Below are 27960 nucleotides of genomic sequence, written 5' to 3' on the forward strand. Positions count from 1 at the left end.
CAGTGACTGTGTCACTAATTCTGGCGACTAATTCTGATCTCAGCAGTCATCAGCACAGTTGACGCAACCACTCCTTCCTTCCTAAAAAACGTTTCTCTTGGGGGCTGGCCCATTGGCATCGCAGTTAAGTGCGCGCACTCCGCTTCAGTGGCCCGGGATTTGCAGGTTCGGATCCTGGGCGCGCACCAATGCGCTGCTTGTCAAGCCATGCTGTGGCGGCGTCCCATATAAAGTAAGAAGTAGAAGTAGAAGAAGACAGGCATGGATGTTAACCCAGGGCCAATCTTCCTCAGCAAAAAGAGGAGGAAGGGGCTGATCTTCCTCACACACACACACAAAATGTTTCTCCGGGGCCTGCCCAGTGGCGTAGCGGTTAAGTTCACACGTTCTGCTTCTGTGGCCCAGGGTTCGCTGGTTCAGATCCTGGGCGTCGACCTACTCACCGCTCATCAAGCCATGCTGAAGCGGCATCCCATATAGAAGAGCTACAACTCTACAACTATGATACACAACTATGTATTGGGGCTTTGGGGAGAAAAAAAGAGGAAGATTGGCAACAGATGTTAATGCAGGGCCAATCTCCCTCAAAAAAACTAAATTAAAAGAAAAAAAAAAGTTTCTCCCTCTTGGCTTTTGTGACATTACCCTGTCCTGGTTTTCTTTCTGTCTCTCTGATATTTTCTGTCTCTTCTACTAACTTTCCTCCCCTTAAATGTTATTGTTCCCCTGAGCTCAAGCCTAAGCCATCTCCTCTGCTCTTCATCTAGGTATTTCCCTTTTATTTTTCTATGGCTTCCAGATCTCTAATCCAAATCTTGTTTCTGAGCTTCAGACCTTTACTATCCGATAGCTGTCTATTTGGCATCATCAGTCTGTCCACTTCTGTCAGTTTTTACTGCCATCAAATTAGCCTAAGCCAAGTCTTTAACACAGGCTTCCATCATCTGTAGCTTTTAAAGAATTGTAATTGTCTCTTAGCTGGTCCCTCTGAATCTAAGTTGGCCTCATCTCCAATCTATTTTTCACACAGAAGACAGAGTGATCTTTTAAAAATTTGAGTCTGATCATGTTACTCCTTACTTAAATAAAGCCTGTGGATGACTTCCTGTTTCAAGTTCAGAATTCTTTATGTGGCCAGTAAGGTTTTACTGCTTTCCTCTTTCTCACAACCCTCTAGCCACATTAGTTTCCTTTCCGTATCTCAAGTGCACCAAGCTCCTCCCTGCCTCAGGGCCTCTCTTTCTGCCTTTCTTCATCTTGCTAACTCCATCCTTTATCTCTCAGCCTAAAATGTCGCTCCCTGGAAGAAGCCTTCTCAGATGACCTAGGCTTAGTTAGGAACCCCTTTCACTGCAGTGTTTTTTCATAGCTCTTTTAATGCCTTTTTAACAGTTAGTTCTTATTTTTAGCATTTTTAATAATTAGTTCTTATGTAAACATTTATTTTTTTAGTGTCAGTCTCCCCTAGCTGTAGGTTGCATGAGGATGGAGGCCAGGTCTGTGTTTTTCCAGCATTATATCCCAAGGACCTAGTCCAGTGGCTGGTACTTAGTAGGTGCCCAGTATATTGTGATGGAAGGAAGAGTTTGGGTGGCTTGCTCAAGGTCGTTAAGATAGTAAGTGACAGGATTGAAATTAGGTCTGTGTAATCCTGACAAACCATATGGCCCCTTGAGCCCTTTCCACTGGGGATCAGGCGTAGGGGTTAAACTGAAATCCACCTCTCTCTACTTTGCCCAACTCAGTCTCAGTGCTCCTCAGTCTCCCCCTGTGTGGTTTCTGTGAACCCTGGCATTGCTGGGGCCTTCCTGGCTTGACAGGTTTACCTGATGACTTTATTGAAACATTGTGAGATTTGACCCTGCCTGCCTGTTGCCACATTAGCCTTGTGGGGAGAACTCCAGAAACTAGGGGCCTAACGGACATTTTCCTGGACTGCCCTCCTATTGTCATTACCTCATCCAAGTTCCCTTTGACCCTGGATCCTTTGCCCCAGGGTCCTGGGGCGGAACTCTGGGATGATTTGAGGTAAAGCTGTTCCTCAGGGCTCTAACTTTTTCTTCTCTAACTTCTTTTACTGCCAATGCTGTGGGCCAGAGTGAGTGGTCATGTTTATGTGCTACACAGTTGTATAGGGACTCAGTGCCAGAGTTGGATCCACACCTCTTGGTCTTGCCTCTCTCTGCTCAGTTGATGTGCCTAGATAATCCAAGCTGGAACACGTCAGAGCTGTCAGCCTGTTGAGCTCTGGAGAGGTGTTTCTCAGAGGTTCCTCCCGACACTGACATTCTAGGATCCCAGCTTTGGAGCGTTGCAGTTAGTGCACTCCCACAGGTCTTGGCCCTGCCCTCTGACTCAAGCTTATCCCTTTCCACTGCCTTTTGCCCTCTTGATAAACAAATCAGAACCTTTTGAATATCCGTCGGTGAGCTAAGTAGCTGATCTGTTTGCAGCATTCAGCAAATGTTGATGGAATGACTTGGTAGAACTTGGGTTGGAGTCAGAGGGTCTCAGTTCTGTTCCCAGCTTATTTCTTTCCTTCTCTGGGCTTTGGTTTCCCCAATGACAGGGCTGCTCTGGTGTTCTGTGATAGTAAGTGAGCTCACCTTGAGCCACTTCAGATGGTTTTGCAAGAGGGTGAGGTGGGGGTGAAGGCAGGAAGCTCTGTATTCGTGGATTCTTGGGGCAGTGTGACTCTCTGCATTCTGCCCTTGAGGAATCTTGGGATCAGGTAGCGGTTCTGATGGCGAAGAGAGGCCATTCCTCAGAAGGGCAGCTTGGAGTGAAGGAAGCCCCCAGGCTGCAAGAGGGTTCTGGCAGACCTAGCTGTGTCTCTCTGGGTATCCTCGCCTCATCCTCCCTTACTCCCTGTCCCAGCACCTGTGTGCCCTCCCCTCCTCCACTGCTATCCCTCACCCAGCTTCAGGGCTTCCGTTTTTTTCAGAAGACAATTGCCTGGAAACAAAAGAAAAAATAGAGCAAACTCAAGTTGAGAAAGTACAAAAGGGCTAAGTACAGTTAATCTACCTTATAGACACAGAGAAGGTTGTAATAATAAATGCAGAAGGCTTTTAAAAAATGTATTATACGGTTTTGCAAGATGGAAAAGTTCTGGAGATTAGTTGCACAACAACGTGAATATACTTAACACTACTGAACTGTACATTCAAAAATAGTTAAGATGGTAAATTTTATATTGTGTATTTTACCATAGTTTTTAAGACAATGAAAAGAAAAAACATTAGGTCTTAGAAAATATCAGTAAATAAATTTCAAGTCTTTTTTCCTTGGGGTGAGGGGAAATGTTATGTAGCTATAAATCACAGGGAAAGTATGCCAAATTCCGAATTTCTTTTTGGAGCATGGAATTTGTTATGTGTTGTAATTTTTTTTTTTTTAATTTTATTTATTTATTTTTTCCCCCAAAGCCCCAGTAGACAGTTGTATGTTATAGCTGCACATCCTTCCAATTGCTGTATGTGGGACCCGGCCTCAGCATGGCCAGAAAAGCGGTGCGCCTGTGCGCGCCCGGGATCCGAACCCCGGGCCACCAGTATCAGAGCGCGCGCACTTAACCGCTAAGCCACAGGGCCGGCCCTATGTGTTGTAATTAACCATGATAATAAATAATCTAAGTAATATGTATTCATTAAGGAAAATTTGAGCCCAAAAAAGTGGCCAAAGGAAAAAGTCATCTATAATCCTACTACTGAAACATCACTGGTGTGAACATTCTGATGTATCTCGTTTTGATCTTTTTCCTTTGTATAGATTTGGGCTCGTCTTTACATGTGCTGCCAGTCATACTGTGCCTCCAGTTTTGTACCCTGCTTTTGATGATGTTATATCTCAAGCTTCAGTCAACTGGCTGCCTGTTTAGTCCGTTGAGCGTGTACCATCGTTTATTTAGGCATTCTTCTGTTGTTGGTCATTTATGATTATTTCCATTTCTTTGCTTTTTTTAATACTATTTTTTTTGTTGTAAAATTTTATGTAACATAAAATTCACCATTTTAGCCATTTTTAAGTGTACAATTCAGTGCATTCATTACATTCACAATGTTGTGCAACTATCACCACTATCCATTTCCAGGACATTTTGATCACCCCAGACAGAAACTCTGTGCCTGTTAAGCAATAACTCCCCATTCCCTCCCCCTCAACCCCTGGTTACTTCTAACCTACTTTCTGTCTCTATGAATTTGCCTATTCTAGATATTTTACCTAAATGGAATCATAACATATTCATAACATAACATAACATAATTTGTCCTTTTGTGTCTGACTTATTTCACTTAGCATGTTCTCAGGGTTGATGCATGTTGTCGCATGTATCAGAACTTCATTTTTTTTATGACTGAATAATATTCCTTTATATGGATATACCACATTTTGTTTATCCATTTACCTATTGATGAACACTTGGGTTGTTTCCACCTTTTGGCTGTTGTGAATAATGCTGCTATGAGCATTGACGTACAAGTGTGTGTTTAGTCCATGTTTTCATTTTTGGGGGTATATACCCTAAGAATGGAATTGCTATGCATATGGTAATTCTATGTTTAACTTTTTGAGGAATTGCCAAACTCGTTGCTGCTTTAATTATAAATAACACTTAAATGAATATCTTTATGCATGAAGCTTTTTTGACATTTCTACTTATTCCTTGAAGTGAACTTAGTGGGTTAAAGGATATGACAGTTTGAGACATCATGCCAAATGCTATCCAAAAGGATTGAACCTCTTTTGCTGCTGCCACAAGTGTCTGAGAATGCCCTTGTCACCAAACCAGTACTGCACCAGATATTTCAGTGTTTTGAATCTTGGAGAAGTAATGTTATCCATCTCTGATGGAACCATGGTCTGGGCACAGAGTGGCTTTCCTGACATAGCTCCTGATCACCACCCTGAGCACTTCTCCCTTCCACTCTCCTTGTCCCTGATGCTGACCTATCCCAGTCTTCAGGTCCTGTTAGATCTGATTTCCAGATCCATCTCCAGTCTGTCCCTTTCTCCCCATCCACCCAGCAAAGATGAGGTTGATTTGGCATATAAAAGATGTTCTCCAGCTCTGGGACCTCCCTCTGCCATTTTGCCTCCTCTCCAGAAGACCTGAGGCCTCTGTGGTACCTTCCCACTTTGGCTCATTCTCACATCTTCCCTGTCTTTTCCTTCTGCTCTTCTCTCCCAGTTCTACAGCGAGTCGGGCATGCCTACCAAACACCTCTCGGACAGCGTGTGTGCCGTGTGTGGGCAGCAGATCTTTGTGGATGTCAGTGAAGAGGGCATCATCGAGAACACATATAGGCTGTCTTGCAATCACGTGTATCCTGCCTGGAGCTCCTGGGCCACATCTCTCCTGACATATGTACTCCCAGTCAGGGAGGGAAGGGGGCATGCTGTCCAGACCTTTGAGTGTAGGAGAGTCACAAGAGGGCAGACATTTGGGTGATGTCCTTGCTAGAGAAGCCAACACCCAGGAGTGGAAACTGCAGCCTTCCTCGCTCTTTCCCACAGATGGGAGACTTATGTAAACAGTATTTATAGCCTGGCTGGATCAGAAAGGAGCCTGAAGCTGCACTAGCTATCCCAGAATTGGATCAGTCACAGGGTAGGAGCATCCTCTAACTGGATCCCTCAATTGCAGAATCAAATCCCCCTGAATAACACTTCTGGTATTTTATCATGTACTTACTCAGCTCCCCTTCTGTGCCATCTATTATATTATCTCTATTTTGCCGCATAACAACCCTGTAAGATAGATGTTACTGTCCTCACTTCACATATGAGGAAACAGGTACAGAGAGAAGGGACTTGCCCAAGATTATACAGCTGATAAGAGGTGAAGCCAGGCTTTGACCTTTCTCCAGAGCTAGCGCATAGGCACCTTGAAGACGGGCACAGGGCTGGAGTACCATCCTGGCTGCCCACCATTTCCCTTGACCAGTGGTACTCAGATTCCATGAGTTCTGCATCCGCGGCTGGTGCATTGTGGGAAAGAAGCAGACGTGTCCCTACTGCAAAGAGAAGGTAGACCTCAAGAGGATGTTCAGCAACCCGTATCCTTTGTTTTGGTTCTTATTGGGAGTCGGCAGTGGGAAGAAAGTATTGGCCAACGTGACCCTTCATTTGAGTCCTCCTGGGGCCCTCCCTCCTGCCCCCAACGTGGTACATGTCCACATTCTACTTGGCTTGTCTAGGGAAGTTGGGGTGGAACATGGGGCAGGACTAGCAGCTCAGCTTCTCATCATAGTTCTAGATCCCCCAACGGTAAATTGGTAGTAATAGCAGCTGCCGTGTACTACTCGCTTACCGTGAACCTGGCACTGTGTTAAGTACTTTATCGTATTATCTCATTTGATTCTCTAGCAGGATTATGACCTGGGTAATATCCTCAGTTTACAAATGAAACTATTTAGAGGTTGAGTAACTTGTTCAAGGTTACATAACTAATGGGCGATGCCCTACCTGTGACATGCCGGGCTGGAGACCAGCTCTGTGCCTGTGCAGGGCCTGCAAGGTGTGGCGATGGCTGAGGGTTCCCTGTCCCCATCCACCTTCAACACAGGACTTGTGCTGCTCTGCGCTACCACTTCCTACCCTGCCAGCCCTCCCCACTTTGCCGTCACCCTCGTCTTCCTCCTCACAGCCTGTTTGTTGGAAAGTACCCAGCCACTTCTCTGGCCCCCCTTCACTTTCCCTGGGATCCGGGGACCCAGCTTTCTCCCCTCTCCTCTCCTCTCCTCTCCTCTCCTCTCCTCTCCTCTCCTCTCCTCTCCCAGTGGCCCTAGGTCTGCACTAGGGTTCCCTGTCCCCTGGGCACTAGCTGGGCTGTGCAGGGGCCACTGCATTCTCAGCACATTCTCACAGTCCCTGAACAGGAGACTCTGGCCCGTCTCCTTTAAGGAGTTCCTTGCTTGGTTCTTCCAGGGTCTAGTTTAGGAACAGTTATGTAAGTCCGCGGCCAGGCTGAGGCTTGGGGCTTCCCTTAGTTCTCGTGGACTAGGCCAGCCTGGTCTTTCTGATGCCTTTGAAGGGGTTCCCCTACAGTCTCATGAGGTTCAACTGGTGCTTTCCTCAGAGCTGGAGTCCCAGGCTCCCTCTCCAGATGTCTTGCCCAGCAGTTAGCTGTAAAGCAAGAGGAACGGAACTCATCTCCAGGGCTGCTTGGCTGCAGGAGGGCTGAGTGCTTAGTGCCCCTGGGGGGGATTCCTTGGGTCCTCTGCCAGGGGTCTTCCCCTGTGACTAGCCTCTTGCTCCTTGTTCCCTTCTGCCTCTGTCTCTAGACTCAACCCCTTCTTTGCCCTAGAAAACCTTCCATCTGGGATGTTACCAGAACCTTTGGGTTACCTTATCCCACTGCCAGCCTCCCTGCAGCCCTTGTCACAGATCCATTTACAGCAGTCCCAGGCTGTCTTCTCTCACACTGGCGGTCCTGTCTTAAAGAAGGTGTTACACGGGAGGCCCTCTCTGCATGTTGGTCACGGAGAGCTTAGTTTCACCTCTCCACCCCATCCCATGTCTGTCCTGTCTTCTGCACTGGTCCCCTCTGCCCTGTCATCTTCATTCCAACATGGGGAGGCTGGGTGGGGCTCTCCAGAAAGCAGCTTCCTTTCCCTGTCGGCTGATTTCTGTGGAGCAGCTGGAAAGTGTGGGCAGACCCTCTCACCCATCCCCTAGATCACCCTTAGCAGGCTCTAACACACGGCTCTTTTCTTTAACATGCTGACAGCTGGGAGAGGCCTCATGTCATGTATGGGCAACTGCTAGATTGGCTCCGATACTTGGTGGCCTGGCAGCCTGTCATCATCGGCCTGGTGCAAGGCATCAACTACATCCTGGGCTTGGAGTAGTCAGGAAGAAGCATCCTCCCGCCATGGGCCTCAGGGCATCTCCTCCCTGCCCTCCAAGACCTCTTGGTGGGAAAGACTCAGAGGGCACTTGGGCTACTCAGGACCCTCCGGCTGTGTCCGGGCTGGGGAGGGATATGATGGAGAGCCAGCCAGTGGGGCTGTCAGCAGTGGGGGCTTTTTAAAAGAAAACTATTTTGATGAATATATTTAAAAACCTTTTATATTGTGGAGCATAGGAATTGCCCCAACTCCTCCAGGCCTCACCCTCCCTGCTTGAGCAGGGTGGGAGCCGAGTTGCAACAGTTTTGGTTTAAAGGAGCCTTCTCACCTCTGGCTGAGAGCCTCAGCCCACCCTCTCCCCTTTCCTTCCTTCTGTGGGGCTCAAGCCTGGTACACTCTGTGGAAGAGCTGAAGAGCTCTGACTGGTGCCACAGATGAGCCCTGGGGGGTGAGATGTCTTCCCTCCTCCTCTCTCTGGGACGTGGGGTGGCTGTTGTGTCAGACTCTGTCTTCCCCTGTCGAGGAGCTGTAGGCTGGTTGAGGCAAGTGGAACCTTGTCGTGACTTTTCCAACAAGGGAAGCCCTGGGACCTCAGAATTCAGTGAGGATTTGTTTGGGGGCAACCAGAAGCAATAGCAGCATGGGTAACCTGCCCCTGAGCAGGGCTGTACTCAGCCAAGAAAGAGGCCATCCATATGTAGTTGGGCCACGGAGCAATTGCTGTAGACAGTGATGATTGAGGGCCCCTTGTGCAAGCTGCCCTTTTAGCCTGAAAGTGGTGACATGTGCCAAAGGCCACTCTGCGACATCACTTCCTTCCCTGAAAGCCTGAGTGAGAGCGTGTGTGCACGTCTGTGTGTGTGTGGCAGAGGGACTATGACAGATGTGAGATTTCTCTCTGTCATCAGACAGTGTTCCCTTGAAGCTGGCAGGGAGTTCCCAGCCCAGGGAATATCCCTGTGTCAGCCTCATCATTCGTGGGTCCTGCCTGGGCCTGGCAACAGGAGTGGTGGGATGGATGGGAAGAGGGTAACGTCCAGGTGAGTATGAGTTCTGAAAAGGGGTTCCAGGTAGGCCCCAGCCCTGGTGTTAGGAGTTTTGAAGGAAGTGGGAGGGCAAACATGGGCCTTCAGCACTGGGTTCCTAGGGAATATGGCCAAGCTGGGCCTATCCCTTCAAGGGCAGCAAGAACCAAGCAGGATCTTGTCACTCCATTCTGAATAAAGCTCCATGAGCTAGGTCGGAAAGCTGAACATCCATCTTGCTTTTCTTCTTGCAACCTCTTTCCCTGGGGTCCCCGGGGGCACCTTGCCTTTGCTGTCTTTCGATGCTCCCATTTGAGCGCTAGGGTGTGGGGTCGTTGCCCTGCCCAACATCCCTGAGAGTGCGGGAGGCCAGGTTCCTGTCTTGTGGCAGAAGGGGCCCTGGGCATCACTGGGCCACTTGCAGACTGAAGTGACTCTATCCTCCACCTGAGGTCAGTGCCCTGCCACCACCACCCCTTCTCGTGGACCACTCTCAACTTCAGCCCTTCTCACCCAGCTGTGGCTTCCCATGGTCCCCACTGCTCATGCCAGTGGGCCCATCCTCAGAGAGTGGACTGGGGACTGATCGAAGGGTCCAGGGGTCATCCTTTCACTTTTGTCCCCACTACCCCCACGTCAGGAGCATATGAGAAGCCGAGGCCAGGCTGTCCAAGGCTCTCTTTTCATACTTCAACAGTCCGGAGTCCCATGACCTCTAGTGGCCCAACTCTGGTCTTGGCTACACTCTGAGGTGGAGTCCTATCTCCTCTCTCTACCGTCCCTACCCCCATCCCCCAAAGGACTGTCTCTCTCAGAAGCCCCAGGTGGCCTTGCCTCCTGACCTAAGTGCTGGAGATACCCGTGTTCCCAGGGAGGAGTTGCCCTCCGACTTGCAGCCTAGGAGCTCCTGGGTGGGAGGAAAACATCAGCTAGAGCCCTGGAGAAGAGGATGTGACTAGGAGCTCCTGGGTGGGAGGAAAACGTCAGCTAGAGCCCTGGAGAAGAGGATGTGACTTGTAGTCTCCTACAGCTGAATTAGGAATATGAGTCTATTTTTCCCACAAAAAAACCCCTTGGGATTGCAGAAGATGATGTTCCTGACGCATCCTCCAGACCCAATTCCATCTCCTGGCCTCCCTGGCTCTGTCTCCAGCACTCCCGTCCTCCAGATCACAGAAGTCACAAACCCTAGACACTCAGGTCTTGTCCTTCACACTTGATGTATGCATGCATGGGCTCACCAGTCCTGGTCTTTCTGCCTCTACACACACTTGCACAACCCTGATAGTGAGTGCCTCACTCGCCTCACCCTAGTCCTGGCTCTGCCACAGCCCCAGCTCCATCTGTCCCATCAGCGATCAGACTGACATATTTGTATAGCTCTGTTGTTGCTTGAGCAGGGCCGGGCTACTCCCCCTCTTCCCTGGGAAGTGCCCTCTCCTCCTTTTAGGGTCAGCGCTTCAGCTTATGTTCCAGGTTCTCAGCTTGGCTCTGAGGTTCCTACAGACAAGGCCAGGAAGCGCTCGTGGCGTGGCTCAGCATGGAGCCAGACACAGCTGAGCTGAGCTGTGGAGTTCCGAGAAGGGGGAATTTGAAAAGGAGCGCTCTTCAAGCCTTCTTGGGAGCCAGGTAGGGGGAATCGAGACTTCCTGGTGAACCTAGACCTATAGCTCTGGCTAAGGGGCTGGGTTGAGAGGAGTGAGAAGGATTTGTGGGGGTGATGGTTGGGTGTTGGGTTGATGGTTAGGGGGAGTAGGGAGCCTGGGAAAGGCCAGGATGTGGATGGGCTGGTGTGACATTGAGCCTGAAACAGTCAAAGTGATCCAGTTGGGAATTCCCAGTGCCTAAGAGAGTTGTCTCCTTGAATATCAGTGTGAATGTGAAGGAGGAAGCAGGAGGCCTGCTCATGTAGAAGCAAAGGCCTGGCTCTAAAGAGCAAAGGTAGACAACCAAAGTTCTGACCCTTGGTGGGGACGGAAGAATTGTTCTGTGAGAGACTTTCATTAATTCACACCCTATGTGATCCTGGGAGGGTGAGGCTGAGCATGGATTAAAGACCCCAGTCTGATATCATCTGGAGAGTAGGGGGCTCCGGGAAGTAGCAGGAAGGTTCCAGGCCACTGTGAACTTCGGTTTCAGGAGAGGCACTGTATGCAGGAACCTTGAGGACTGAGCCCAGACTGTTGTCATGTATGTGTGCCCTCTGTTAGTGGCCCAGAGCCTGCTCTGAATTCTCTGGTTAGAATAAAAGTGAAAGTGAAATAGAGGGGAGGGGGCAGTGCTTTCCCAGAAGGATTTCACTATATCCCGCCCTTCCCAGAACCAGCGCTGGCAGTGAAGGCAGCTTTGCCTCCCTTTGTGACTAGGTAAGTCCCTGGCCCTCTTTGAGCCTCAGTTTCTCTATCCCTATAATGAAGGGGTTAGATTGGTCTAGTAACCAGCATTATGTTAAGGTAATGGGAGTGAGGGTGGGGAGAGACTGTTGCTAGATCATCATCCAGCTGTGTTTCTAAGTGCTGAAAGAGCTCCAGCCTAGGCTCGATTCCTGTCCTCTGGGAGTGGTCGATTGGGGCAGATGGACAGGACAAACAGGACAGAGTAAGTAGCAGTGCGTGGCAGCCTTCCAAAAATTCAGACCCAGGGAGGGACTGTGGAGTCCACAGGAAGGAAAGGAGAGAGCCACACGTACGGCAGGGATCTGGGCAAGCCACTGAGAATATGTGGGAGAAGTAGTTTATTCACCATTCTCCTCCCCCATATCCCTCAGAGAGGAGGAAGTTGTCACGGATATATAGAGCCGGGCACGCCAGCTCCTGACACATGCATCACGACCATGAGACAGAACTGGACACCAGGTGGGACCTGGGGCTGTGCATGGGTGGATGGGGTGGTTGGAATGGGGTGGGTTCTGAGACCGGAGTGGAGGATGCAGCCTGCCCTGAGCCTTAACCCCCAGGTGAACTCCGCTCAACTGTTGTGCTTTTGCTTTCAGCCTCTGTCCAGATGCTGTGGCTCTGGCTGCATTCTAAAGTCACCCTAAAGTGCTCCATTCAAAAAGGGCCAAGAGGTGGGGCTGAGGGGCCCTTCTTCCCCTCTAATTCCCTGGGCAGAGCCCAGGAATCTCTGGGCCAGTTACATCCAGGCAGCAACTACCCCTCCAGCCAAGATCCAGGCCTGGATGCCAAGTGTTCCCAGGCAGTCAGACAGCCACTGACCTCTGTGACTGTCCTTTCCTCAGACCTCAGCCCTTTGCGGGCCCTGCTCCTGTGCATCCACATTGTCTCCTACCTGGTCAGAGCTATACCTATACTTCAAGCTACCACAGCTACCACTGCCTTAGCTGCGATCACAAAGGATCCCTGCCCCTTCCAGCCACCAACGCTCCCAACAGCTAAGCGGTGCCCAGCATTGGAGGTGACCTGGCCAGAAGTGGAAGTCCCACTGAGTAAGGAGCGATTTTGGTGGGAGCCCAGGAGGGCACAGAGGTCAGAGGGTGGGCTGTGGGGACAGAGGGTCCAAGGATGGGGTTGACTCCTGGGCACCCCCAACCCCCTTTTGCCATGTAGCCCACCACCACCCAGGCCAGCTTGGCTGAGCACTCAGCATTCTCCCTCTCCCACCCAGAAATCGTGAGTGTGCGCACAAGGCCCAGCTCTCAGGATGCTCCTTATCAAATGGGATGGAGACAGTTCAGTGTGCTCCAAAGCCCAGCCCCTCCTCTCAGAGCCTGCTTGCCTTCGGGCCACCTCAGAGGAGCAGTGGCCTTTTGGTGCTGCCTCCCTAGCTAGAGCTTCTGGAATTACCAAAGCTGGGCACTAGAAAAAGGTCATCTTGAAGAAACAAGCTCAGGAGTCATCACCTGAACCAAGGACCCATCCCCAAATTCCTCTTGCTCAGCCCCGGGGCTTACCTTGTAGCTTACTCCCTTACAGTCCCCTTTAAGGGACTAAGTTCACCACCTGGGTGGTGTGCACAGCAGCATTCCAGGTTCCTGAATTGTGGGAACTGGGCAGCTGGGCAGGGTGGGCAGGCCACAGCATGGCAGAGGGGAGGGTCTGCTCTGTGGCAGGGCTAATAGCCGCATGTGTCTCCAGATGGAACGCTGACCTTGTCCTGTACTGCCTGCAGCCGCTTCCACTTCAGTATCCTCTACTGGCTGGGCAATGGTTCCTTCATTGAACACCTCCCAGGCCGGCTGCGGGAGGGCAGCACCAGGTGAGGGGCGTGGCAGGGAGGCCAGCAGGAGGGAGGCCTCCGCCTGCGGTCTTCTCATGGCCTTTCCTTCTCTGCTGTAGCCGGGAGCGCAGGGGCACAAGCACCCAGCTGCGGAGGACCTTGGTGCTGGAGGAGCTGAGCCCCGCCCTGCGCAGCACCAGCTTCTCCTGTGTTTTCGTGGATCCTGAGCAGACTGCCCAGTGTCATGTTGTCCTGGCCCAGTTCTGGGTGAGGAACCCGAGGAAAGGTTTCCAGGGACAAGAGGAGCTTTGCTCCAGTGTGGGGAGGAAGGGGCGGGCTCTGCCCAGAGCAGGCTCCAGCTAATGCCCACTATTCCCCACGTCCCCAAGCCTGAGGTTGAAACTAAAAGGAACTTAGGACTCAGGCAGGGGAGGCATAGCCTGGAGGAAAGTGACAAGAGATGTCCCTTCTCCCTTGGCCCTGATCCTTGTCTGCCTTCACTTTCCCAGGCTGGGCTGAGGACAGTGATGCCCCCCACTCAAGAAGCCCCGCCCTCCACTGGGTCCCATCTGCCTCACCATCCTGACAGGTGAACTTGGAAGCCTGGTTGAAACGCCACCTGTTCGTCAAGGTCTATGCACTCTCAGCTCAGGCCACATTCTGCATTGATTTAATGTTGTATTCGTATTTTTTTTTTCCTCTAATGGACTGCTTCTGATCCACAGCTGTATCTTTGTCATACCCAGCAGGGCCCACAATGGGCACTCATAAATGATTTTTCAATGGAGGCATGCTGACATCCGCTCATTTAGGCCATCATTCCACTCACAGAAGTTGGCCCGTCCCAGGAGACAGTATGGGAAGAGAGGGACTGCCATGCAGAAGCTCAAGATAAAACTAGATTCAGGGGACACAGGCCCTGAGAAGAGGACAGGCCATAATGCTCCTCAGGAGCAGAGGCCAGAAACAGAGGGTGGGAAGATCCTGTGGCCCCAGAAGGGCCAGGAGAAGGGATTTGAGAAGGTCTGGAAGACTCAGCAGGGACAAAGGTATGCTTGAAAGAGCCCAGACTTCTCTTCTTTGCCCACACAGATCAAGGCAGCTCAGCACTCAAGGGAGAAAAATAGACTTTATTTACAAGTAATAACATTTAGAAAAGATCCATCCCTGGCCCTTAAAAACCTTCCCATCACTCCAATCCCACCCCAGTGCAAGTCTGGGGAAGGTGGGAATGAGTTGCCACTGAAGGCTGCCCCCCGCCCGCCCCTTTCCGTCACCCTCCCACCCCCGAGGCATAGGCCTGTCTGTCCTGGAAAAGAGCATCCTCTGGGCAGCCGTGCCCTGGGCATCCAGAGGGCGGGGTGCTCCCACCAGGTCAATGCCCAGTGCTAGACTTCAAGAGCAAGGGCCCCTGCCAGACCCAGCCACCAGGAGCAGCAGGGACCAGGGCCTGCTCCTCCAATGGTCCCTTCTAGATTCAGAGGCTGAGAGGAGACTGGCTGGGCCCAAGGACCTCAAATCTGGTTGTGATGAAGTGACTTTAAGAAAACACAGGAGGCAAGGTAGAGAGAGGACCCAGACTGTCCAGGCTCCAGGCCTCCCAGGCCAACTCAGGACACATCTGTTCACCTGGCGCAGGCTCCAGTGAAGGTCCAGGTACCAGGCCGGGGTGTGGGCAGGCATCACTGTCTCTAGGGGTTTGGCCACTGTTGGCCTGGGAGCTTAGAGAAGGCACTGAAAGGGATAGTAGAAGGAGAAGGACCAGGCGAGGTCAGCATCGGGGACACAGGTGGGGCCACTCACTGGTACTGGCCCTTTAGTGCTTTGCCTGAAAGAGAGGGAGACGGTCACTTAGCTGGATGAGACTTGTGATGCCAGCCTGCACCAGTTGGCTCAGGAAGACCTCTTCCTGGTCCTGTACATCCCTGATTAGGGCCCCTTCCTTGGTGCAGCCCTGGATCCATCTACCTTCAGGTTACCAGTCACTGGCTGTGCCCAAGTAGCTCTGGGTGTTCTCAGTAGGAATGGAGTTGTCCGTCTCCTCTCCTCAATAATGAACAACTAACCAAGACAGGGAGCACCCACTCTCAGCCCCCAACCTCCAGCAGTCTAGCTTGGCCCTGCCTTGGAAGCCACCCCATGGCAGTCTGGGGGAGTGCCCACGCTTCCATGGGGTTTCCTAAGAGTTGAACCCTCCCCTGTCAGCGCCTCCACCTTGCCCTTGGCCCGAGGGGTGGCAGTGGCGGCAGCAATGGCAGCAGCAGTGGCGGCGCTGGCTGTGGTGGTGGCAATGCGAGGAGAGCGGCGGGTTCCACTGCGGGTCGTCGGGGAGGCCTTGGATGTGGCTTTCTTTGAGGTTCCCCTCCGCAGAAGGCTATTCCCAAGCTTCTTAGGTGTGTTGAGGATGCTGAAGGCCATTGACTGGCGGCGGTCAGCCTGTGGGAAGGGACTGTCAAACTGGGAGCGGGGCCCCCACTACCTTCCCAGGCCAACCTGCTGCTCTAGGGTCTCCCTTTAGCCCTCGACTAACCTGTTTAATGATAGCTGGAGGTGCTTTCTTCTCGGTAGTGCTCTGTTTGCGCCCTTCATGTCGGTCGCGGGGAGTCATAGGGCGTGGGAAACAGCTGGTGGCCTTCTTGGACTATGGGGAAGGGGACAGTTAGGCAGACAGTGGCAAAAAGACTTCACATCCAAAGCCAGGTGTCTCAGAGCTGAGTGGACCTTATAAGTCAACTTGTCCAACCAGCACTCTGAGCCAGAAGCCTCCCCTTTAATCCACTTTTCAAACTTGGTGAGCTGGGCCTGACCTGGGCAGGCTGCTCGATAGAACAAAACACAGGAGCCAATGTTCCCTACCTCAGGGGTGCCAGGGCCCTGGTGGGGCTCTGTGGAGACCCGTTTGCGCTGCTGCCGGGTGATGATGCCAGCACCCTCAGCTATCTGGGTTGGCTGCATGCTGGCTCGGCGCAGGGTCTCCCGGGGGTCACCAGTTTTCATCTCCTCGTCTGTGATGGTAGCCAAGCTCAGGGAAGGCTGCATGGGGTGGAAGAAGTGGTCAGTGGACCCAGGCTGTTTGGAAATGGAGCAGAAGCAGGAATGCCCCAGAACTCTTCACTGGCTTGGCAATATGGAGCAGCTGAGGCCTTCCTATCACAAAAGGCCTCACTTCCTGTCGTCTTCTGTACCTGTACCCTGTACCATGGCCATAGAAGAGAAGTCCTAAGCAGACCTCTCCGAGCTCCTGCTCACCCACAGTGACTTCAAGGTCACCCTCCTCAGCAGGCAGCACTGGGGTGGAATGCCAAGGGAGGAAGGTGAGCCGGGATGGGCAGGTCCTGTGCAGATGACCCCAGAGCTCACCCTGGACTCCAGGGGATAGCAGGTCTTCAGGTGCGGAGGGCAGACTCGATTGCGCTGCTGCAACTCTGCAATGCGGTTCCAGTCGTCCAGCTGCTCGGGCTCATCCTGGCAAGTGCCCATGTAGAAGCTATTCCTTCCTGTGGAGGGCAGGGAAGTTGGAGCAAGTGGGGCTGGAAGGCCAGGAGCAGTGAAGGTAGAGGCAGCAGGTCGCCCACTGGCCCTGGCATCTCGCCAGCCTTGTGTGGGCTTCAAGCCCAGTACCCCAGAATCCTGCTCTGCTCAGTGCTGCAGAGACAGGAGCAGAGCTCACACTCCATTTCTACCATGGGGGCTGGCTCACTGCTCTCTCCTTGAGGAGGTCAAAAGAGACCATATGCACAGGCTGTGGCACCAAAAGAAACTAATTGAGGGCCAGGAATTGATAGCCAGGGGGACCGTGAGGGCAAGAGCCTCCCAGAAGAATCTGAGGAGAGAACACTGGCCAGCCTGGCCCTTGTGGCATCCCCTCACCACCTGAGAAGGGGCAAGGAGGATTCCTGACAGCAGCTGAACATCACTGTTGTGCTGGGAATCCCAGACTCCTGGTGTGAGCATTTTTGGTTCACCGTGGCTGAGATGAACGTCAGCCTGATTGCCCAGCACAGCCCCTCGATGGATAGGCATGGGCCTATCCTGAGGAGGGGTGGGCGAGGTGCTGGAAGGGAGCCAGGAAGTCAGCCTTGGGTATTTTATTTATTTATTTGTTTGTGAGGAAGATCAGTTCTGAGCTAACATCCATTGCCAATCCTCCTCCTTTTTTTTCCCCAAAGCCCCTGTAGATAGTTGTACGTCATAGCTGCACATCCTTCTAGTTGCTGTATGTGGGACGCAGCCTCAGCATGGCAGGAGAAGCGGTGCGTCGGTGCGCGTCTGGAATCCGAACCTGGGCCGCCAGTAGCAGAGCACGCGCACTTAACCGCTAAGCCACGGGGCCGGCCCCAGCCTTGGGTTTTTAAAAGCTTGTCCCTTCCCTTTGCCAGGATCTGCTTCCAGTCTAATCTTTGGGTGTGGTAAGTCCCCACAGTCCCCTTACCTGGAGGGGCCCCACTGGACACCCCGGCCTGGGAGCGACGAGCAGAACTGCGAGTGGTGGGCCGGTAGCCAGGCAGGCTGAGCAGAGCTGAGTTGCCATCGTCAGGAGAGCCCAGGCGGGCTAGAGACTGGGTAGAGGAGGTGGCTCGTGGGCCAGCCTGGGAAGCAGGGGCAGACTGCGTGCTATAGAAGGATGAGTTGGCACTGTCTGGATCCTCGACATCTAGCTTCTAGAAGAGAGGAAGAATCTGTTGCAGTGGTGTGGGGGCTATAAAGCAGCCTCCTGTTCCTCTCCTTAAAGCGCCTCAGATCCCATGACACATCTGCATGTGTTCCCACACGGCTTTGCAGGGGTCCTTAGCTGCACGTCTGCAAGAAATGGGCCTTGTTGCCAGAATCCTGCACAAGGTGCTGAGGCTCTCAAGACTCTTTTCTATCCATTTTTCCATTGAGTCTACTAACAAACAATGCTTTGAGGGAAAGAAGGCAAAATGTATCAGACCATTTTAGAAGTGAGGTGTGAAGAAATGAAGTGACTGGCCCAAAGGACACACAGCTAGAAGTAGCAGAGCCAGGGCTGGAACCCATGTCTCCTGAGCCAGTCCCGCTCATCCCACAGCCCCCGCTGTCCCTCAGCCCAAGCTTGCCAGGGCCCTGACCATCTTTTAGAACTCCTCCAACTTCTTAGCAGTAGAGGGCACCCTGTACACAGAGGTGCCCCTGCTGCACCAAAGGCATCTCTCTCCTCCCCAACTTCCTTGTGATATGGAAACAAGGACCAGAGCCCCCAACCTGGCAGGCAGCCCACTGGGGCGACCACAACTCATCTCAGCAACCCAAGGGATGTGCTGGGAGGCACAGGCTGGGCTGCAACTTCTCCATATTCTCTCCCTTCATCCTGCACTGGGTCAGTGCTACACAGGGAGAGGATGCCAGCCCTAGAGTCAGCAGTTAGGCAGCCAATTCTAGCCCTGCCCCTTTCTACAAAAGAGGCCTAAGCAAGTCATGCCCTTCTCAGGATCTCAGCTTTCCCATCTGAAAGATATGAACTGGTCAGCCCTGCCTGCCTCTCAAAGCTGTTCTGAGGATCTGATGGAACGATGCCCCTGAGAGGAAGTGAGCAATACTGTCCTACAGCCCTACTCCCAGCAGCCTGACCTTGGTCATGGTGATGTTGATGATTTGCGTGGTGCGCCGACGAGCGGAACGGGTCTTCCGGCCTGAGTCCAGGAAGACATCCCCCAGGGAGTCCAGGCTGCTCTCCAGGGGGCCCTGACCCCGAGCAGGGATGGGGGTGAAGTAGAGACTCTCCAGGGATTCTACCTTGGGGGGCAGGCGCTGGGAGATGGGTGAGGCTGGCTCTCCAGGGATGCTGGTGCCATCTGGCTGGGTACGAGGCAGCTTGCTGTAGAAAAGAAACCTGCTGAGGCGCCATTCTTGGGGCTAGAAGGCAGTTTGTCCACCCCTTTGCTCCAAGTGACCCGTTCCTACATTTATTACCAGCAGAGCAGGTCAAGCACCCCTTTCTTTCTTTCATTTTTTTAGAGATACCCGGGAGAGCCCTTGACCTGGGCCCTCCCTTCAATCTACTCTCCATCCCTGGTAAGCCCATCCACTCCCATGGCTCTTATGAACTGTCAATACTGGCAACTCCAGACCTCTGCCTTAGCCCAGACCCTGCTCTCCAGACCCATATATCCACTGCCCCACACAGCTACTCCACAATGAACATGTCCCAGACTAAGCCCATCTAGTCTGTTCTTCCTGTACCTCCTATTTCAGTGAGTGGGAGCAGCCACCACCAGACCCCCAGCTAGGAACATGGACACAACCCTAGTTCTTCCCTCTCCTGCCAACCCCAAATGGCAAGTCTCCTAACGGCTCTCCTAACTGCACCCACTCTACTCTCACATCCTTCCCTGGTCTGCCTCATCACCTCTCACGAAGACTTACAACAGCATCTGAGAGCACCAGAGTGGTGACAAGCAAGGACCTGAGCCATACTGCCCGAGTTCAAGCCCAGCTCTGCCACTGTGGGACCTCGGGCAAGTGACCACCCTTCTATGCCCCAGTCTCATGTTAAAGGAGATAATTATAGGGCTGTTGAAGATAAATAATATTTTTCAAATGTTCATAACACTATCTGACAAGAATAAGTGTTTGTTTAATAAAAACAATAAATATGTTTCCAGTCTCAGCTTCTACACTGGCTCTCAGGATAAGCCTTCTAAGATGCAAATCTGACCACATACTCCTCAATTTCAAACCCTTCCAAGGTCTCTCACTGCCTTTAGGATCAGGTCTAAATGCCAGCCTCTTTCAATGGCGAGTCCAGCTGGCCCTCGGATCAGGGCCCAAGCCCTCCCAACCTCACTTTCCAGCCCAGCCAGGCTCTTTCTCAGGCTTTGCTCTCACCGCTCTTCTCTGTCCACTAGGCATACTCCTATGGCTTCTTTCAAGACTCAGAGCAGGAATGACAGCCTCCGTGACAGCTTTTCTGACCACTTGTTTCTGTTTACTCCCACTGTGCCCTATACAAACATCTGGCATAACACCTGTAATACTTTTTCTTTATTCTTCTCTAAGAATAAGCTTCCAGAGGGCAAAGGGACCACATCTTGTTTATCTCATAGCCCCAGTGCCCAGGGTACAGCCTGATAAACAGTAGGGACTCGATGGACAACAGACTGAAGGAGGCTGGGTGACTCCTGACCTGGTGATAGTGAGTGGGGTCCCCTCCTCGCAGCTCAGATCCAGGCTGTCAATACTCAAGTCCAGCTGAGGCTTAGCCTGGGGCTCCCGGCTCTTTAAGGCGTCAGTCGACAGCTGGAACTTGCCTAGGTCTCGAAGCTGCTGGTCAGCATGGGCAACCTGAGAAGGAGAGGGGCCGGGGAGAGTGAAGAGAAGCCCAAGGCAGGGGTGGCCTAGGAGAGGAGGGCACGGGAGTCCAATATGACAGGGGTGAGGGAGTCTGTCCAGCCTGATACTTACCTGTGCTTCCAGGCTGCGCACCTGGGCAGTAAGGTGGCGGCAGGTCTGTTCAGCCTCCTTGGTCTTCAGCCCGGCTTGCTGCAGCTCACGGCTCAACCGTTCGGCTTCAGCCCGCAGCTCCTTGTTTTCCTTCTGCAGCTGCTCCAGGCCCCGCAGCTGCTCCTGAAGCTCTTGGTTCTGCTGCTTCTTGGCATCATAATGGGTCTTGGCTTTCTCCATCTGTGTGCACAGACGGGGTGGGTGGGGAGGGTGGGACAGGAGCAGGAGGGCAGGAGGGAGGGCAGAGTGGACCAGCACTAGACTCCTCACCTGCAGCTTGTAGTGCTCAGCTGCCTGCTCCTTCTGGCTCAACTGAGCCTGCAGCTCATTCAGCTGGGCCTGGAGGCGTTGGGCCTCTTGCTGGCTCTCACCTCCCTGGGCCTGGAAAGCATGAGAAAGGCTGATCAAGGCGGCTGGTCTGGCTGCTCCACTGACTTGCCCTAGCCTCTTGGGCTCCATGGGTGTTTTCAGATTCCTGCATATTCTCTCAGAACACACAAGAAATCCTTTTACTCCCCTCCCAGCTCCAGCCTACTCAAACACCATACACCCTTGAAGGTCCACATTCTGCAGGAGCTTTCCCGGAGCAGCTAATGCTGTTTCTGACAGAGTTCTGACAGCCCCATCTTTGCCTTCTTTGAGACTGGGCACAAACTGTCTCATTCTCTCTCCACGATACACAGTCATTCTCCCCTGGAGGAAGGGAACTGATCCTCAGGAACCCAGTGTAGAGCATGGAGCTAGGCACTTGGCATTTGAGATCTCTGAGGACATGTGAACTCATTTCTCCTCAAAACCACTTTGGGAAGTAACTTTATCTCCCTCTCAGAGATGAAGAAACTGAGCTCAGAGATTTAAGCAAACTGACTAGGGTCATAGTGACTAAATAGCAGAGTAAAATTTGAACCTTGGTCCACCTGACTCCAAAGCCTGTGTGGGTTCATTTATGATGCTGGCACTGCTGCCTATCCAGACCACAGACTCCTTGGAAGCAGGGCCTGTGTCAGATTCTCTGTCCACCTGCAATGCCAGCAAGTGCTTAGTTTATAGTAGACACTGGACAGGACCATCTGGCCTTACCTCTCCTACATCTCCTAGCACCGGGAAGGCCCCCAAAAGGAGCGGAATAACTATCTGTTTATCACAAAATCATGACATGGTATGGAGCACATGGAAGTGAGCTGGGGAAACGAAGCTCTGCACTCCCACTAACTCCTGTGACCCACCAGGGCTTTAGCAAGCTCCAGGGCCACTGTCACCCAATTCCGTTGCCCCTAACTAAAAGCTGTGAAGCCTAGAACTGCAAAAAAGCAAATATTAAATCCAAGGTGACACTGTTGAAAGCATTAAGAATATTAAGTTGCATTTTAATATTAAATATCATTGCCATTCTCCCTCCTTGAGGCCAGACTGTCTAGACCAGCACTATCCAATAAAACTATCTGCAATGATGGAAATATTCTGTATCTGCCCTGTCCAATATGGTAGCCACTAGCCACACACAGCTATTGAGCAGGGGAAATGTGGCTAGTGCGACTAAGGAACTGAAGTTTTTATTTAAATTTAAATAACCACCGTAGCTAGTGGCTACTGTAGTGGACAGCAAAGGTCTGAGGGATGTGAGCCACTCCAGTCTTCCCTCAAGAGCTCCCAGAAGGCACGTACATGCAGGGACTCCTGAGCCACAGGCAGGTCTCTTAAGCCCCCAGGGTGCCCCTTGTCTGCCCCCACACCCATCACAGCCCAAGGGCTTAGAGAGCACCTTCCCATCCCCATCCTCACTCTGAGGCAGGCAGAGGTCAGGCCCATCCCCAAGCCATCCCACCTTCAGTTTCTGCTGCTGCGCCTTGCTGGCTTGGTCATGGTCAGCTAACGTCTTACTCAGTTCTTCCACCTGGGGCAGGGGAAGGAAGAGGAGAAGAGAAGACTCAGGAGGCCTTCCCCTGGATGTCCAGATAAATTATGGGGTTTCCCCAGACCAGTCACCAGTGTTCCTAGAAGAAACTCGGGCCTCCAATTAGGGAACAGCCTGCTGCTGCCTAGGCTGGTTGGCAGGACCAGAGTGAGGTGACCCAACACACAGGTGCTGCCAGAGCCACCTGTCCATGCTCGCCTCCACCCCCAGTCTGCAGAAACAGAGGCCTGCCCAATCCCTGCAGCTGCCAGATTCAGCAGAATCCACTCTGGGGAGTTGACACCTCACCACCACCCTACTGCTGCCGCCATTCCCAGCCCCAACCTTTCCAGGTTGGGGAGAGGAACAGGGGACCTAGTCTGTAACTCAAGCAGACATACTCAATGAACACCCATCCCTCCTCCTCCCAGAAACTGCCAAAGCAAAAGATCACAGATGCTCAGACCTCTTCCCAATATCCACAGGCCATGAGGGCTGGCGCTAGCAGTGTGGCTGCTGTGGTTAGCATGGGGAATGAGATGGCTGGAAGACAACAGCAGGGGCAGCAAAGGTACTCCGAGCCCACTCTACTCCCACAAAGAAGAGCAAAGGGAGGGAGGGGACAGGAGGGAGAACAGCCACAGCACTCCTGGCTCCTCCAGGCATTCCAGGAGCTCAAGCATGATCAGCAAAGGCGAGAGGCAAGGGCTCCATTGCTAACTGTTTGCTATTCATTTTGATTGTCCCCAGCATCTCAGGCTCCTTGGTGATGGGAGGAGAGGAAGGCCCGATTCCTCAGCAGGCCTGAGGTGACTGACAGGGTAGGAGGGATGGTGGAGCAAGGGTGCTCCCACTAAATACCAGCTCAATAGCCTTGACATCTAGAGCAGCAGAGATCCTTGTGAGAGCGAGGCAGCCAGACCATGCCACCTCCTCTGGTGGAGGCCCCTCCTGCTCCCCTCAACCTTAGCCTCCCTGCTCCCAGACATCTTGATACCATGCTTGGGGTTAAAGCCACAGAGGGTGACGGTCAGACGTCCTAAGCTCACAACCCTCCCTAACCTGTGAGGGCTACCTTGCACATCACCTTTATGGCTTCTGTGGGAAAGAAGGAAGCTGTGTTAAACAAGGCCTACAGTCATTCTGCTGTTCCTCTCAGTTAAATACCCAAACTTGGAAAAGGACTTGGAGGTTTGGGAATCCTAAGGATTGTCTGTCACTGGTTCAGATATGGGGAAGATAAAGCATACCCTACCCCTTGTCCCTAACAGGCAGATGTGAGCAAGTGCAGAAGGATGGAGAGGCCGACCTGGGATGGGTGGGATGAGGCCTGAGAGAGGGCCCAGCACACCGCACTCCTGGGCAGCCTGGGCCTGGATTCCATGACTTGACCCTGCCCCCTTCACAAACAGTTCACAACGGGAGCTGGCGGAGGCAAGCTGCAGCTGGGGTCATGCACCGAGACTGGTCACCGCTTAAGCAGCCAGCATTTATCAAGGACCCCAGGCATTACCTGCTTAGTTTGCTCTCTCTGAAATACCTCTAGCTGCTCCACCTGTGCATGGGGGAGGAGCAATGGAGACAGTGAGATGAGGGCCAAGGAGGCACTGGCCCTGCTGCCAGGCCGACCTCGCTGAAGCTCTGATACTTTCCCCCAAGGAACTAGACTTCCAGTAATCAAAATAATGCCAGTTTGGCTCATTCTAGTCCCCAGTGGCTTAGGGCCTGCACTACAGGTGTGCCTCCAGAAGGGGCTGATGGCCTTCACAGCTTGTCTCTCCAGGGACAAAGCCTTGAGGGAAGGAGAGGCTATTGTTATTTTCTTTAGGATAATAGGGGGCAACAGACTTGAACTCTACCAGCCACCTCTCCTCGTCTGCCACCCAGTGAGTGAGAGGAGACAAGACAGTGCAATAATGTGGGAGCCGGAGGCCCTGGAATACAGAAGAAACAACGTGCCCTCTCTCTCAGGTCTGATCTTTGGGGGCGTGGTTGAGCCAGGCACCTCACCTGGGCAGTTAGTTTCTGTCTCTCCTCCTGGAACCGCTGCCTCTCCTCCAGGACCTTCACCTTGGCACCCTCGTACTTGGCAGTCACCACCTCCAGCTCCCGGGCGGTGCTCTGTGCTTCCCGCTGCATCTCAGCCAGACGGGTCTCAGCATCAGCACGCACAGCTGCCAGCTCTTGGCCATACTTCTCCCGGGCCTGGTCCAGCTCCACTTCCAGAAACTGCCGGCCGAGGCTGGCCCTCTCACCCAGCCCCCGGTTCTCCTCTGCCAGCAGACCATGAGCCTTCTTCAGCATGCTCAGCTGCTCCGCGTAGCTGGCCTTCTCTGCCCGCAGCTGCTGGGCTGCTCGCTCTTGCTCTGCTACCTTCTGCCGCAGGGGCACCAGCTCCCCCAGCTCCCGCTGGGCCCGCATCAGCTCTGCCCTCAGCCCACCAGCTGCCTGCTTGCTTTGCTCCAGCTCCTCACGATGGCGTTTCTCAGCAGCTGTCTGCTCGGCCTGCAGCTGCTGGCACAGGTGCTTAGCAGGCAGCAACTCGCTCACCAGGGCCTGTGTGCTGGTGTGCTCGAGCTGCAGGGCAGAGAGGGCCTGCTCCTTCTGGAAGAACTTCTCCTGCCATGCCTTTAATTCGTGGCCCAGCTCCTCCGCTCGCTCTGCCTGCGAGGCCAGCTCCTGCCGCAGGCTCTCTGAAGCCACCCGCTGTTTCTCGGCCTCTTCCCGGAGGGTCTGGACCTCCTCCCGCAGAGCGGAACTGCGTTCCGCAGCTCTGGCGCTGTTGCTGGCTGTCTCTGCCTGGAGCAGGCGCAGCCTCTCTTCCAGCTTCTGGCTCTTCTCTGACTCAGCTATAACCAGCCGCTTCAACTCCTTGCTCTCACCCTCCTTCTCTAGGACCTGGCGGTTCAGGATGGACACCTCCTCCTCCAAGCTACTGATGAGGCTGTTTTTTCGCTCAGCCTCCTGCTGGCTGCGGGCCACCTGGGCCTTCCACTCATCCTCAGCCTTGCTATGGTCTTGGGCCTTGGTGCGGAGGGTGGCCAGCTCCCTTTGGGATGAAGCTAAGGTGTCCTGAAGGTGCCCCAGCTCCTGGGCCTTCTCCTCTAACTGGCCCCGCAAAGTCTCCAAAGCACTGGCCTGCTCGGCGCGCTCAGACTCTAGGCTGCGCTCCAGACTGTAGGCCTTCTCCTGATGCTCCTGGCACTGCTGCTCCAGCTTGCTCACCTCTGCCCGCAGAGCTTCCAGCTCAGGGCCTTTTCGCTCGGTCTTTCCAGTAGCCTCAGACTGCACTCTTGACCCAGAAGCGTCTTCTCCACTGGTCGTCCCTAGAGACTGCTGGCACTCCTCCTCTTTCTTGGCCAGCTGTTTCTTCAGTTGCTCCACGGTTTGCTGAAGCTCCCCCAGCTCTGTTCTCTGGGCTGCCTCCTGCCCACGAAGCTTGGCCAACTCCTGGTCTCTCCCTTCCTTTTCCATCAGGGCACGGGCTAGTGCCTCTTGCAGGCTAGCAAATTCCACACGCTGCTCATTGAGGGCATTCTGTAGCCGCATCTCAAGCTCTGCCTTGGCGGCCTTCTCCAGGGCAAGATCAGCTTGGGCCCGGCCCCGCTCCTGGGTCAGCCGTGCCACCTCCCTCTCCTGCTGCCCTCGCTCCTCCTGCTGCTGTCCCTGGCTCTCCATCAGCGCAGCCCGCAGCCGCTCCAGCTCACTGCCCATTTGCTCTGCCTCACGCTCCATGGCCTGCAGTGCGGCCTGCGTGCTGCAGAATGGGCGTCCCTGCTGCTCTTCCAGCCACTTGGACTCTCTGTCTCCTGCCCTCGGGGGCTCCTTGAGTAGCTCACGGGAGGCTGTTTCCTGCTGCTCACCTGCCTTGCGCACTAAGGCCTCCAGGCGGGCCACCTCCTTGCTGGTAGCAGCCATCTTCTCCTGCAGAGCGGAGAGGTCATCTGCAAGCTTCTGGGCCCTGACCTCCTTCTCCTGGACCTGCTGAAGGGCTCTGGCTAGGCTGGCATGGAGCTGAGCTAGCTCACTCTGCTGCCGGCCTATCTGGAGCTCGCTGTGGGCCTCTATCCCTGCCACCTTATCCTTTGCCTCCTGCAGCTCTTGGCGGGCCTTCTCACATTCCTCCTTCAGGGTCATCAGCTGTTCCTGGAACATGGCACCATACTGTGCCTCCTCTTGCTGGCTATCCTCATACCGCTCACGCCAGGTGGCCACCTCCTTGGCAAGCTGCTCACACTCATTCTCAGCCTCGCGCTGGGAGGCCATGGCCTCTGCCAGCTCCCGCCGCAGGGCTTCCATCTCAGCCCGATGGGCCTCCCCAAGCTGCTGTAATCGGGCCTCCAGCCCCTTGCGCCCAGCCTTCTCTTCTTCCAGCTCCTTCCGTTCCTGCTTATGCTGCTCCACCAGGCTCTGGATCTCTGCCTCCAGCTTGGAGATACAACGTTGCTGCTCTTTCAGGGTTTCTGCAGCCCTATGCTTCTCCTCTTCAAGGCTGCCCTTGGTGACCTTCAAGGACTCCTCAAGGGCCCGGACCTGCTCCTGGAGCTGGCCCTTCTCCTGGGCTACCCTTTCTCTCTCGGTTGCTTTTTGCTGCTCAGACCTCAGCTGGGCCTTTAGCTCTGCCACCTGGGCCTGGGTTTCACACTGCTCCTGGCGGGCGGCCTCAACATGGGCATGGAGTTCCTCAACCTTCTGGCTCAGCTCTGCTTTCTCCCGCTGGGCCTGTGTCACTGAGGTCTGGGCACTGTCCCGGGCTTCACTGGCAGCCTGAAGTTGCTGCTGCAGGACCTCTAGCTTGGTAGCCTTCTCTTTTTCCAATGCCTCCAGCTGCTGGAGAGCTGAATCCCTCTCCCTTAGGAAGGCCTCCCGCTCCTCAGCAGTAGTGGCCAGTTGCTGGCCATAGTCGCGCCTGGTTGCCTCCCACTCCTTGCTGGCTTCCTCCAATTGCTTCTCCTTCTGCTTTAGGCTGCTGCTCAGCTGTTCCACCTGGTGGCGAAGGTCCTGGGAGGCCTGTTCTTGCTGCTGGAGGGTCTGTGCTAGCTGGGCCTGCTCCTTTTTGGCCTGCTGCTTCAGGTCGGCCAGTTCTTGATCCTGCTGCTGGAGCGTGGAATTGAGGGTGGTGAGCTCAGAGGTCAATGTGGCCACCTGGGCAGACAACTGAGCCCCCCGAGCCTGGGAGGCCTGCTCCAGTTCTTCCTTGGCCTGGCTGAGGTTGGACAGGGAGCCCTGTAGCTCGGCAATCAGGCCAGCTAGGTGCTGCTTTTCTTCTTCAAAGTGGCCCCGCTCGGCAAGCAGCTTGGCTTCCCGCTGGCCCCGCTCGGTCTCCAGCACCTCTACCCTGGCTTGGAGCTGGGTGTTGTCTGCAGCAAGAGTGGCTGCTTCCTGCTTCAGAGTTTCCAGCTGGTGAGACAAAGAGACAAGTGGGGATCAGCATGACTCCTCAGTCACCACAGCCCTTCTGGGAACTGAAGATTGCCAGGGACCTGAACATGCTGAACACGGGTCCATACCAACCCCAGCACATGGGTCTCACCGCTGCTCCTGTGCATTC

General features: G+C 53.6%; 3 protein-coding genes across 10 annotated transcripts in view; 2 read left to right on the plus strand and 1 right to left on the minus strand.

Moving 5' to 3' along the window:
• The window catches only part of RNF121 (ring finger protein 121), an 85888-nt gene extending 77816 nt beyond the window's left edge, over positions 1 to 8072 (plus strand). For both annotated transcript variants that reach the window (XM_087433385.1, XM_087433386.1), the window contains 3 exons: positions 5192 to 5325; positions 5958 to 6059; positions 7733 to 8072. In XM_087433385.1, the coding sequence (XP_087289511.1) occupies positions 5192 to 5325; positions 5958 to 6059; positions 7733 to 7853 (357 nt within the window). In that variant the 3' untranslated portion in view covers positions 7854 to 8072. The remainder of the gene's footprint in view (positions 1 to 5191; positions 5326 to 5957; positions 6060 to 7732) is intronic.
• Positions 8073 to 9253: 1181 nt separating this feature from the next.
• Positions 9254 to 13841, plus strand: IL18BP (interleukin 18 binding protein). Its single transcript, XM_087433387.1, has 6 exons — positions 9254 to 11244; positions 11646 to 11733; positions 12117 to 12323; positions 12973 to 13093; positions 13174 to 13321; positions 13564 to 13841. The coding sequence occupies exons 2-6, from the start codon at positions 11712 to 11714 to the stop codon at positions 13645 to 13647; spliced, it is 582 nt and encodes a 193-aa protein (XP_087289513.1). The 5' UTR covers positions 9254 to 11244; positions 11646 to 11711; the 3' UTR covers positions 13648 to 13841.
• Positions 13842 to 14164: 323 nt separating this feature from the next.
• The window catches only part of NUMA1 (nuclear mitotic apparatus protein 1), a 65662-nt gene continuing 51866 nt past the window's right edge, over positions 14165 to 27960 (minus strand). For 5 of the 7 annotated variants that reach the window (XM_087433378.1, XM_087433379.1, XM_087433380.1 and 2 more), the window contains 13 exons: positions 24420 to 27809; positions 23923 to 23964; positions 22341 to 22409; positions 20786 to 20896; positions 20477 to 20695; positions 20199 to 20356; positions 18644 to 18890; positions 17487 to 17715; positions 16415 to 16551; positions 15911 to 16087; positions 15585 to 15695; positions 15269 to 15490; positions 14165 to 14882 (listed from right to left, as the gene is read on the minus strand). In XM_087433378.1, the coding sequence (XP_087289504.1) occupies positions 14871 to 14882; positions 15269 to 15490; positions 15585 to 15695; positions 15911 to 16087; positions 16415 to 16551; positions 17487 to 17715; positions 18644 to 18890; positions 20199 to 20356; positions 20477 to 20695; positions 20786 to 20896; positions 22341 to 22409; positions 23923 to 23964; positions 24420 to 27809 (5124 nt within the window). In that variant the 3' untranslated portion in view covers positions 14165 to 14870. The remainder of the gene's footprint in view (positions 14883 to 15268; positions 15491 to 15584; positions 15696 to 15910; positions 16088 to 16414; positions 16552 to 17486; positions 17716 to 18643; positions 18891 to 20198; positions 20357 to 20476; positions 20696 to 20785; positions 20897 to 22340; positions 22410 to 23922; positions 23965 to 24419; positions 27810 to 27960) is intronic. The other 2 variants (XM_087433383.1, XM_087433381.1) reach the window with 2 other exon arrangements.

This window comes from Ceratotherium simum, chromosome 7 (genome assembly GCF_057802395.1).
Source record: "Ceratotherium simum simum isolate JZ-2026a chromosome 7, ASM5780239v1, whole genome shotgun sequence".
Lineage (NCBI taxonomy): Eukaryota > Metazoa > Chordata > Mammalia > Perissodactyla > Rhinocerotidae > Ceratotherium > Ceratotherium simum.